Source organism: Chenopodium album, chromosome 22 (genome assembly GCF_948465745.1).
Source record: "Chenopodium album chromosome 22, dcCheAlbu1.1, whole genome shotgun sequence".
In the NCBI taxonomy this organism is placed as follows: domain Eukaryota; kingdom Viridiplantae; phylum Streptophyta; class Magnoliopsida; order Caryophyllales; family Amaranthaceae; genus Chenopodium; species Chenopodium album.
In genome coordinates, this window is record NC_137855.1 from 26776964 (window position 1) to 26788355 (window position 11392).

The window sequence follows — 11392 nt, forward strand, 5'->3', positions numbered from 1 at the left end:
ATCATCCATTGAATGAAATCAATGTTCCACTCATGTCAAAGGAATCCACTAATATATCCGGAAGTTCTATACTTGAACTTCAAAGTTTGGTCTATAGTTCGATCCTGCATCATTCATGCATATCCATGTGATTGACCGAGCCTCATCACTATGCTCCTATAGCCCATGAAACCGAGCTATCCAATCAATCTTACATGCTAGTCCATTCATTGAAATCATTTATGTCCACTTTAATGATTTCGAACTAGGAACTTAAATAATATGTGGATTTTGTTCACCTGTGGGGTTTCATACACCAGGTCTCTATCTGATAGATAACCTGATGAGCCCATCAATCCATAATTATTTTGGACATTTTATTTAATATTAAAACCATAATTAAATAAGAGAAATAATAGAATTTCTGATTAAACATAATTCAGCAAATGAATGTATTACATATGTAATTTATTTTCTCAAAACAAAATACAACTTTTAATTACATCATTCGCCTCAATCCAGCTTCATTAGCATGTTTCTCATGCTTTGGAGTTGGAAGGGGTTTAGTAAGTGGATCAGCGATATTCTCATCCGTGTGAATTTTGCACATCTTGACATCTCCTCTGTCAACGATCTCTCGAATGAGGTAATACTTCCTCTCTACATGCTTGGATTTGAAATGTGACCTAGCTTCTTTCGATTGAGCAATAGCACCATTATTGTCACAAAACAACTCGATTCCCTTTTGAGCATTTGGCACAATGTCCAGTTCAATCAGGAACTTCTTTATCCAAACTGCTTCTTTAGCTGCTTCAACAGCAGCCAAATACTCTGATTCTGTTGTAGAGTCTGCGACAGTGCTTTGCTTCGAACTCTTCCAGCTCACTGCTCCTCCATTCAGACAGAAAATGTATCCAGATTGAGATATAAAATCATCTCTGTCTGTTTGGAAACTCGCATCCGTATAACCTGTGACAACCAATTCCTTTTCGCCACCATACACTAGAAACATCTCTTTAGTCCTTCTCAAGTACTTAAGGATGTTCTTGGCAGCTGTCCAGTGTGCTTCTCCTGGATTTGCCTGAAACCTGCTACACATGCTTAGAGCATATGCAACATCCGGCCTTGTACAAATCATGGCATACATGATTGATCCTATTGCCGAAGCATAAGGTTTATCACTTACTCGTCTCATCTCCTCCGCCGTTTTAGGGCACTGAGATTTACTGAGAGTGATGCCATGAGACATGGGGAGAAATCCTCTCTTAGAGTCTTTCATGGAAAATCTATCAAGAACCTTATCAATATAAGTCTCTTGACTTAATCCAATCATCCTTCGAGACCTGTCTCGATGGATTTTGATCCCCAATATGTATTCGGCTTCTCCTAAGTCTTTCATGGAAAAACAACTCTTCAACCATTCCTTGACTGACTCAAGCATTGGTATGTCATTTCCCATGAGAAGTATGTCATCCACATACAAGACTAAGAAAACTATGATGCTCCCACTAAACTTCTTGTATACACAAGGTTCCTCTTCACTTTTAACAAAATCAAACCTTTTGATCGCTTCATCAAAATGAAGATTCCAACTCCTGGATGCCTGCTTCAATCCATAAATGGATTTCTCAAGCTTGCATACCTTACTAGGATTTTCTGGATCTTCAAAACCCTCAGGTTGTGTCATATACACTTCCTCCTTCAAGAACCCATTCAAGAATGCGGTTTTGACATCCATCTGCCATATTTCGTAATCGAAAAATGCGGCAATCGCTAGAAGAATCCGAATGGACTTAAGCATTGCTCTTGGGGAAAAAGTTTCATCATAGTCAATACCATGAATCTGTCTGAACCCTTTTGCAACTAGTCTTGCTTTATGGATGTAGGCATTTCCATCCTTGTCTGTTTTCATCTTGTAGACCCATTTGCAACCAATGGGTTTTACCCCATTAGGCAAGTCAACTAGGGTCCATACTTTATTTTCAGACATTGATTCCATTTCGGATTTCATGGCTTCAAGCCATTTATCTGAGTTGGGGCTCACCAAAGCTTGCTTGTAGGTTGTGGGTTCCTCATTCTCCAATAAGAAGATTTCAGAATCCTCAGTTAACAGAACCTCGACAAACTGTTTGTTTCTGATTCTGGCAGACCTACGTGGGGTAGGAGCAACAGTAGAAATTTTCTCTCCAACTCCTTGAAGATTTTCGCATGAATTAGATTCAAGTGGGACGATAGGAGTCTTGCTGGTGGAATTAGCTTGCTCCGGCGCATGATTAATCGTTTCATGCGCCCTCGCCTCTGATGTGGTGTGATCCACATCCATTTGTTGCTCGTCTCGAATTTCTTCGAGAACCACTTTACTCCCACTTGGCTTTCTAGATAGAAATTCCTTTTCTAGAAAGACACCATCGCGAGCAACAAACACTTTGTCATCATCGCGATTGTAGAAGTAATACCCTTTTGTTTCTTTGGGGTAGCCCACAAAGAAACACTTGTCTGATTTAGGGTGTAGTTTATCGCCTTGTAAACGTTTTACATAGGCTTCACATCCCCAAATCTTGAGATAAGACAATTTTGGAACTCTTCCAGTCCATAATTCATATGGTGTCTTCTCAACTGCTTTGGACGGGCTTCTGTTTAGTATGTTTGCAGTTGCTCCTAATGCATATCCCCAGAATGATATGTGAAGATCAGTAAAGCTCATCATGGACCTAACCATATCAAGTAGAGTCCTATTTCTCCTTTCTGACACTCCATTTAATTGAGGTGTCCCTGGAGGAGTTAATTGTGAAAGTATTCCACAATTAATCAGATGTTCATCAAATTCTTGGGTTAAATATTCGCCACCACGATCAGATCGTAGTGCCTTAATTGTCTTCCCAAGCTGGTTTTGTACTTCATTCTGGAATTCTTTGAACTTTTCAAAGGCTTCCGACTTGTGCTTCATTAAGTAAATGTAACCATATCTACTTAAATCATCAGTAAAAGTAATGAAGTAGCTAAATCCACCCCTAGCTTTTGAACTCATTGGTCCACACACATCTGTATGTATGAGTCCCAAAAGGTCGCTAGCTCTTTCACCTATACCCGTAAAGGGTGACTTAGTCATTTTCCCAAGCAAGCATGACTCACAGTTTTCAAATGATTCATAATCAAAAGAAGAAAGGAGTCCATCCTTATGTAATTTCTGGATGCGCTTTTGGTTAATATGTCCAAGCCTACAATGCCATAGGTAAGTTGGGTTTGAACCATCTGTTTTCTGCTTTTTATGATCTATGTTGTAGACATGAGTTGTATATTCTAAAACATACAAACCATTAATTAACTTAGCATTAGCATATAACATGTTTTCTTTCGAAATAAAACAACGTTTGTCTCTTATTTCAAATGAAAAACCTTCAGTATCTAAAACTGGAACTGAAATAATGTTTTTAGTAATGCTGGGAACGAAATAACAGTTATTAAGTACTAAAATTAATCCAGAAGGTAGTCTCAAATGATAACTCCCAATAGCAAGTGCAGCAACTTTTGCTCCATTTCCTACTCAAAGTGTTACTTCTCCTGGATCTAGCTTCCTACTTCCTTTCAAGCCCTGCACGTCATTGACGATATGAGCACCACAACCGGTATCAAATACCCAAGTGGAAGATGAAGTAAGATTAATTTCTACAACAAAAACATCAAGTAACTCCTTACCTTCTGTTTTCACTGGTGTATAGTGGGGACACCCTGGTGTATGGACTTGCCATCCACCACAATAGAAGCACTGGCAATCTCTCCTTATCAGGTACTCCTCAGCATGGTTAAGTAAGATGTTGATCAAATTCGCTGATGATCCCTCATCATTATGAGAAAGTCTCACAATGTCAAAACCAGCATGGAGCGAGAACAAAATAATGTCACGTGCAGAATCATCATCGATCGGTTTCCCGAGGACATCCATTTGGTTGATCATATCAACCAATTCATTAACATGGTTCCTCACAGACTGACCAGGCAAGAGTTTCTTTGCCATTATCTTACCATGAATCCGGTAAGTCTCATACCTTAAACTGTCAGCCCAGGAATAGTAAATCTGAGGGATCGAGTTAACGATCTCTCTTACATTTGGATCGTTGACACCTCCGCTACCCAATGCCCCCATGCCACCCCTACAGATAGCACGAAGACATTGATATAAGTTGGTCACCTCATACCGTCTGAACCTATTATACCAACAGTTTGGAATAGATTCCAGTATTAGGTTCTTGACCTTTATTGCATCCAAAACTAATTTTGCATGCATTTCAGGGTCCTGACCAGGAGCACACTTGTTCTCAACGGGTACATATAGGCGAGTATCAAGCTTGAAGCTTGTGAGAACATTTCTCAATTCGCCCTCCCATTGCCTGTAGTTTCTGAGATTAAGCCTTAAATTGAGTTTCATTGGTAAATCTGTGTTGTCATATAAGTTATTCATCTACAAACAAAACAAAACGAGGCAAAATTCAATAATTATGTTTAATAAATTTAAAGTACCATAAGTAATTTAGAATTTATTGGTAACTTTAAAGCATTTTACTCAATATTTAAATGATCCCTATTGAATAAAATGATTCCAAGATCCTTTATTTGTGCAATAATTAACCGGACTGAGGCCCTGCCATCAACCATTACATTTTCAAGGTGAGTAAACTCTTTACTGATTACAACTCTTTGTAATTCTTGGTTGAATAATTAACCATCACATGTTTAATTATTACTCTTAGCTTCAAGGTTCTAAACTGATCTTTAGGTAACCTTGTTGAATATAACCAATTAAAAGTGTAGTTATGCGGTCCTACCCCCACTTCCCCAAGATATATTATGATGCTCTGCTGAGGCCGACCCATCACAAACGATCAAGGTTTTCGTCGGGTTTTTAATTGGGAAAGCTGTATCAATATTTCTGGGATCTAGATTTATTATGTTGTGATTGTATAGTGAACTCTAGCGCATCATCAAGCAACATAAATAAACCTAAACATGCATAATCTACTAATGCAATAAAACATGACATAGTATGTCCCCTTAATCCTAAGAAAAACTAATAAAGTAAAATGCTCCCACTTGGATCTTCATGGATCTCATCCATCTTGCTCCATTGGGCCTTCACTTCATTGGCTTTTGGATCAATTGCAACCTGTAATTTTATTCTATTCTATCTACTACTTAAATAAAATAAAATAAATTACAAAAATACTCAACGGTACGCAGACCGTATTTAGATTACAAAATACATCACGATGCGCAGATCGTATTTTAGAATCTATGGGCCATACTAGTCTATATATAGCAATAAACAATATCATATATTATAAAGTGCCATATAATAAATCACTCATCATGCTTTCCTAAACTACAACATCTGATGATCATAATGAAGGAAACATGGCTATAAATATCTCATATTTTAAATAATTACTGTAATTAGATAATATCATATATTAATCATAACCAATTATAAAATATCATATATTTTAATTTAGGTATGAGATAGAATCAAATCTTATTTGAAATTATGGAATATAAATCATATTTATTTTCCATGATTATCCTAAATAATTTAGGAATTCTATCCTAATTACTTGCCAATCATATATTTTAAATCAATTATTATCCATAAATAATTATGAGATAATCACATTATTTAATCAATTATTATCCTTATAGAATCTTTTGCTCCATAATTATCCAAACTTAACAAAAATAACAACTTTAAATTTGTTAATTATCTTTTCAAAATTTAAACTTATCTTTTAAAATTTTGAAATCTGATTTTTTTTTTTTTTAAAATAAAATAAATTTTTTTTTTTTTTATGAAGAACCATGTCAGCCACCGTGGTGTGGCCAGCCGGAGCCGGCCACGGTGGCTGCTGCCCCTGCAGTAACGCAGGAACAGCAGCAGCAGCAGTACACGCAAGGCTGCGGCACTGCTGCGCTGCTCCTTGCTGCCTGACCCAGCCCCGCCCCCTCCCTCCTGGACCACCAGCAGCAGCACCACCGTGGCAGCGCCACCCAGCCGCGGTGCTGCTGCTGTTCTTTCTCTTTTTTTTTTTTTTTTTTTTTTTGATTTTAATTAATTAAAACAAAACATATTTTGTAAAAATCAATTAAACTTTATGTGGTCCTATTAATCCCAAAATTAAATCATATTCAATTTTGAAATTAGGGTTCTTGATGAAATTAATCCCCAATTTAATTTAACATTTAAATTAAATAATTTGACTATGAAAAAATTCATAATTTTAACATGTAATCAAATAGATTAAATTCCTTAAACATATTACCATCGAAATAAATCAAAATTAAACACAAATTTCACAAATTAGGGTTCAATATTTCGAAATTTTCGAAATTAGGGTTTTGGGGTTCGAATTTTTGATTAATTTTGGGGCAAAATCGGATCAAATTATGGCTAATATGGAGCAAATTAAACACCTTTAATGATTCTATATTGTTAAATCACATTTAATATAACAATTGACTCATAATTAAATTATTCTCCCTCCTAATTGAATTAAAATTGTGGATTATCAAAGAATTATTACTCAATATATGTAGATGCAAGAGGCTAACTGATACCACTGTAGGAGATTATAGGTACTAAATGCGGAATTAACATGAATCATATTCATATAGCACCAAACCAAGGATCTCATGCATAACACATAAAGAAGTAAGAATTATACCTTTGGAGCGTGATTCCACTATGATCGAGCAAGAACAATAGGGAGATAAAGAACCCCACGTGTGATTCCTCTACTTAGTCCACGAGCACGGATTAAACCTCCACTAATGCTAGTTAGTTGTGACCGAACGCTTCAATCAACCTTCAACAGAGATTAGAGTCACGAACACACCGCAACACCACCCACGCACCACCACACGCACCACCAATGGAGGGGAGACGCACGGATCTAGGGAGGAGAAGAGGAGGGCCGAATATGAGAGAGAATTAGGGTTCGGGATCTCTTGGTTGCTTGTCTGACAATTTCACAGTGTGTCAAATTGTTATATCATGCAACCCTAGGTATGGTTTATATTTATAGATCATATCTAGAAATAAAACCATGTCCAAATCCTAATTGAACTCTTCTTACATTCCAAGCCCAAACATAAGATGTGTCATATACTCATGAGGCCCAATAATGGGCCTTCAACTTGTTTAACCCAATACTCTAGTGTGTGACCTTGTAGGATCCATCCTATAAGGCTTTGGACCATTTGACAAGCCCAAAGTCCAATTGTCAAATCTAGCAACAGACATTGGCAACCTTATAGTATGAACTTATTATCTCCATAACTGTGATCCTATGATATATCTAGTAATTGCACTTATCGAAGACATAACTCCTTCAGGTAGAAGTGCCAAAGAGGTTACCTCAAAGAACTCTTGTCAGATAGATCTAAAGCTTCAGGGAAGGACAGAGAGTCCAAACAAGGAGGTCCTCCACCCCCACCTCCAATTGTCAAAACCATCTGTTTCATATCAGGAGGATCAGAAGTATGCGGTCTAACATATTCAGCAGCGAAGCGGCACGCAAAGGAAAGCAACAAGGAGCAACCAGACAAGAGGGAGAAATCAAAGATAGACACCCCTATCATGTTTGAAGAAAGCGACACAGTAGAAGGTCATCATGACGGCCTAGTGATCTCACTCCTAGTTGGAAACTGCATGATTAAGCGAATCCTAGTTGATAATGGAAGTTCTGTAAATATCATCATGTTAGACACCCTGAAGCACATGAACATAGATGAGAAGAATATCGTCAACAAATCAACAATGCTAGTAGGATTCAGTGGGGAAACCAAGAAGACAAGTGGAGAGATTACATTGGCAACGTATGCAAAAGGGATCAACCTGCAAGTCAAATTCTTAGTAATCGACACCCTATCCTCATACAATATGATTCTGGGAAGACCCTGGATACACGAAATGAAAGCCATCCCTTCTACGTACCATCAGGTCATTAAGTTTCCTACTAGATGGGGAATTCAAGAAATCAGGGGAGATCCTAGGGAAGCCAAAGAATGTTACAAGATAGCACTGAAAGTAACATCTGCAGAAAAGAGTTCAGCATAGCAATCAGAGGGTCAGCTGGGCCAAGAGAAGTTGAGTATATCAGAAGAGCAAGAAGCTACTGAAGTCCAGTTGAACCCCCTACATCCAAATCAGAAAGTCAGAATAGGATCAGAGTTGAAAGCGGAACTCAGACAACAAATTTACAACTTTTTGGAAGAAGAGAAAGATGTGTTTGCTTGGACCCACGAAGACATGAAAGGCATTCCCCCAGAGGTTATCACCCACAAGTTAAACGTAGACCCAATGCATACACCAGTGAAGCAAAAAAGAAGAAAATTCGCGCCAGAAAGGAACAAGATCATCAACGAAGAAATTCAAAACCTACTGAAGACAGGAAAAATCAGAGAAGTAAAGTACCCATAATGGCTTGCCAACGTGGTGGTAGTAAGAAAGAAGAATGGGAAATGGCGGATCTGCATAGACTTCACAGACATCAACAAGGCTTGCCCAAAAGACCCATTCCCTTTACCTCATATCGATGCCATAGTGGACGCCACAGCAGGGCACGAACTGCTATCCTTTATGGACGCCTACAGTGGCTACAACCAGATCCTCATGCACAAGGACGATCAAGAGAAGACAGCCTTCATTACCAGTCAAGGAATATACTGCTACAAGGTGATACCTTTCGGATTGAAGAACGCAGGGGCAACGTACTAAAGGTTGGTAAACAAGATGTTTGAAGAACAAATTGGAAACACGATGGAAGTCTACATAGACGATATGGTAGTTAAATCCAAGAAGGCAGAAGATCATGTCAGAGACCTTAGAGAAGCATTCGTCATCCTGAAGCAATACGACATGAAGCTGAACCCCACAAAGTGCACGTTTGGAGTACAATCAGGAAAGTTCTTGGGATACATGGTTACGCAAAGAGGAATAGAAGCCAGTCCGGAACAGGTCAAAGCTATCCTAGATCTAAAGCGACCGAAATCCAAGAAGGGTGTACAGAGTTTAACAGGGAAAATCGCAGCATTAAACAGGTTCATTTCAAAGTCTTCATCAGAAAAGAACAGAGCCTTCTACGAGGTACTAAAAAAGAACAAGGAGTTTAAATGGGAACAAGAACACGATGAAGCATTCCAGAAGCTGAAAGAATACCTAGCCAACCCGTTGATTCTCTCCAAACCCAAAGAAGGAGAACCACTCCAGCTGTACCTTGCAGTATCTGAAGGGACGGTCAGCGTAGTTCTCACAAGAGAAGAAGAAAAGGAACAATTTCCAATCTACTACGTCAGCAAGACCCTACTCAATGCGGAAACAAGAAATGCATCGCTGGAGAAAATCATTTTAGCCTTGTACACTACTTCAGTAAAGTTACGTCCATACTTCGAGAGTCATCCCATACAAGTACGGACCAACTACCCCATCAGAGCTATCATGAGAAAACCAGAAATGTCAGGAAGGATGGAGAAATGGGCCCTACATCTAAGCAGGTACGACATACAGTACGAACCCAAGACGGCGGTCAAATCTCAAGCCTTGGCAGACTTCGTGGCAGACTTCAGCCCTACCCTTGAGGAAGAAGCACAAAAGGAAGTACTAGCCCTACAGGAACCAAAAGCTGCACAAAAATGGACACTCCATACAGATGGTGCAGCAAACATACGAGGAGTAGGCCTAGGAGTAGTACTGATATCACCCCAAGGAGAGAAGATAGCACAGGCAATAAGGTGCAACTTCAAGGCTACCAATAACGAAGCTGAGTACGAAGCACTGATTACAGGGCTAACCGTTGCAAGAGATATGAAGATACAACACCTGGAAGTAATTTCTGATTCTCTACTCATGGTAAACCAAGTCAACGTGCAGTATGCAGCGAAAGACACCAGAATGATTGCCTACCTAGAAGTCACAAAGAAGCTCATCAAGGAATTCAAGGAGTTCAAGATAGAACAAGTACCCCGAAACCTGAACACCGAAGCAGACGCATTGGCAAATTTGGGGTCAAACATCAACCCAGAAGAATTTGGGGCAATCCCACTAGTACATGTACTCTCACCAGCCATAGAGAAGGAATCAACCATGAGTGTCTACGAAATTCAAACAAGCCCAACAGAAGAAGAAGACAACAGTTGGATAACACCTCTGAAAGAATACCTCCTGGGCAACACGAAACCAACAGGGAAAGTGACAGCTCAAGCTTTCACACAGAAAGCCTCCAAGTACTGCCTAATAAGTAATGTACTCTTCAAGAAATCTACAGCAGGACCTTTCTTAAGATGCCTGGAAAGAAAAGAAGCTCAGCAAGTCCTACAATCCCTACACAGTGGAGAATGCGGAAATCACTCAGGAGGAAGAAATTTAGCCAACAGGGCACTTAGAATGGGATACTACTGGCCCAGCATGAGGAAGGATGCAGTTGAGTTCGCCAAGAAGTGCTTAGCATGCCAAAAACATGCGCCCTTGACGCACAAGCCATAAGAGGAGTTACACCCAACATTGACACCGTGGCCATTTATGAAGTGGGGAATGGATATAGTAAAGCTACCACCGTCATCAGGACAAAGAGTGTACTTCTTAGCAATGACAGACTACTTTTCCAAATGGATTGAAGCAGAAGCGTACAAGGAGGTCAAGGATAAGCACGTCATTTCATTTATAAAAAGGAACATTCTAAGCAGATTCGGGGTACCAGCAGAGATCATTACAGACAATGGGTCCCAATTCATCAGCAACAAAACCACCAAGTTCTGTAAGGAATGGAACATCTCCCTTATCACGTCTACACCAAGATATCCACAAGCAAATGGACAAGCAGAATCAAGCAACAAAGTCCTTATAGGCAACATGAAGAAAAGGCTGGAAGGAGCCAAAGGAAAATGGGCAGACGAACTACCCAACATATTGTGGGCAGACAGGACAACTCCTAAAGGCGCTACAGGTCATACCCCTTTCTCACTGGTGTACGGATGCGAAGCAGTAATCCTAACCGAGGTAGAAGTGCCTACAGCAAGGTATGGGCTAATGATAGAAGAAAGAAATCAAGCAGAACTAATTCACAATTTAGACACAGTGGAGGAACTAAGGGACGATGCACAAATGAGAATGGCAGCATACCAACAGGAAGTAGCAAGATCCTTCAACAAGAACGTTAGAGTTAAAGTCTTCAAGCTAGGAGATTGGGTCCTCAGAAAGGTATACGAAAACACCAGGGAAGTCAATGCGGGAAAGCTAGCACCCAACTGGGAAGGACCCTATGAGATCACCAAGGTAGTAGGTAATGGAGCATACAGACTCAGGAATGCAGAAGGAAAAGAAGTGCAACGAAGCTGGAACGCAGCACATTTAAAGTTATATCATTTCTGA

The 11392-nt window shown here is 39.4% G+C and overlaps 2 protein-coding genes across 2 annotated transcripts; both read left to right on the forward strand.

The window, feature by feature from the left end:
• The first annotated feature begins 8785 nt into the window (after positions 1-8785).
• On the forward strand, positions 8786-10507 carry LOC145604116 (uncharacterized). Its single transcript, XM_081660066.1, has one exon. It carries the CDS (start codon positions 8786-8788, stop codon positions 10505-10507), a length of 1722 nt encoding a protein of 573 aa, XP_081516192.1.
• A 366-nt stretch (positions 10508-10873) lies between these two features.
• Positions 10874-11392, forward strand: LOC145604117 (uncharacterized). Its single transcript, XM_081660067.1, has one exon. The coding sequence runs from the start codon at positions 10874-10876 to the stop codon at positions 11390-11392; it is 519 nt and encodes a 172-aa protein (XP_081516193.1).

Coding starts and splice junctions, on each gene's coding strand:
- LOC145604116 (XM_081660066.1), top strand. CDS start 8,786: ATGGAAGTCTACATAGACGATATGGTAGTTAAATCCAAGAAGGCAGAA.
- LOC145604117 (XM_081660067.1), top strand. CDS start 10,874: ATGAAGAAAAGGCTGGAAGGAGCCAAAGGAAAATGGGCAGACGAACTA.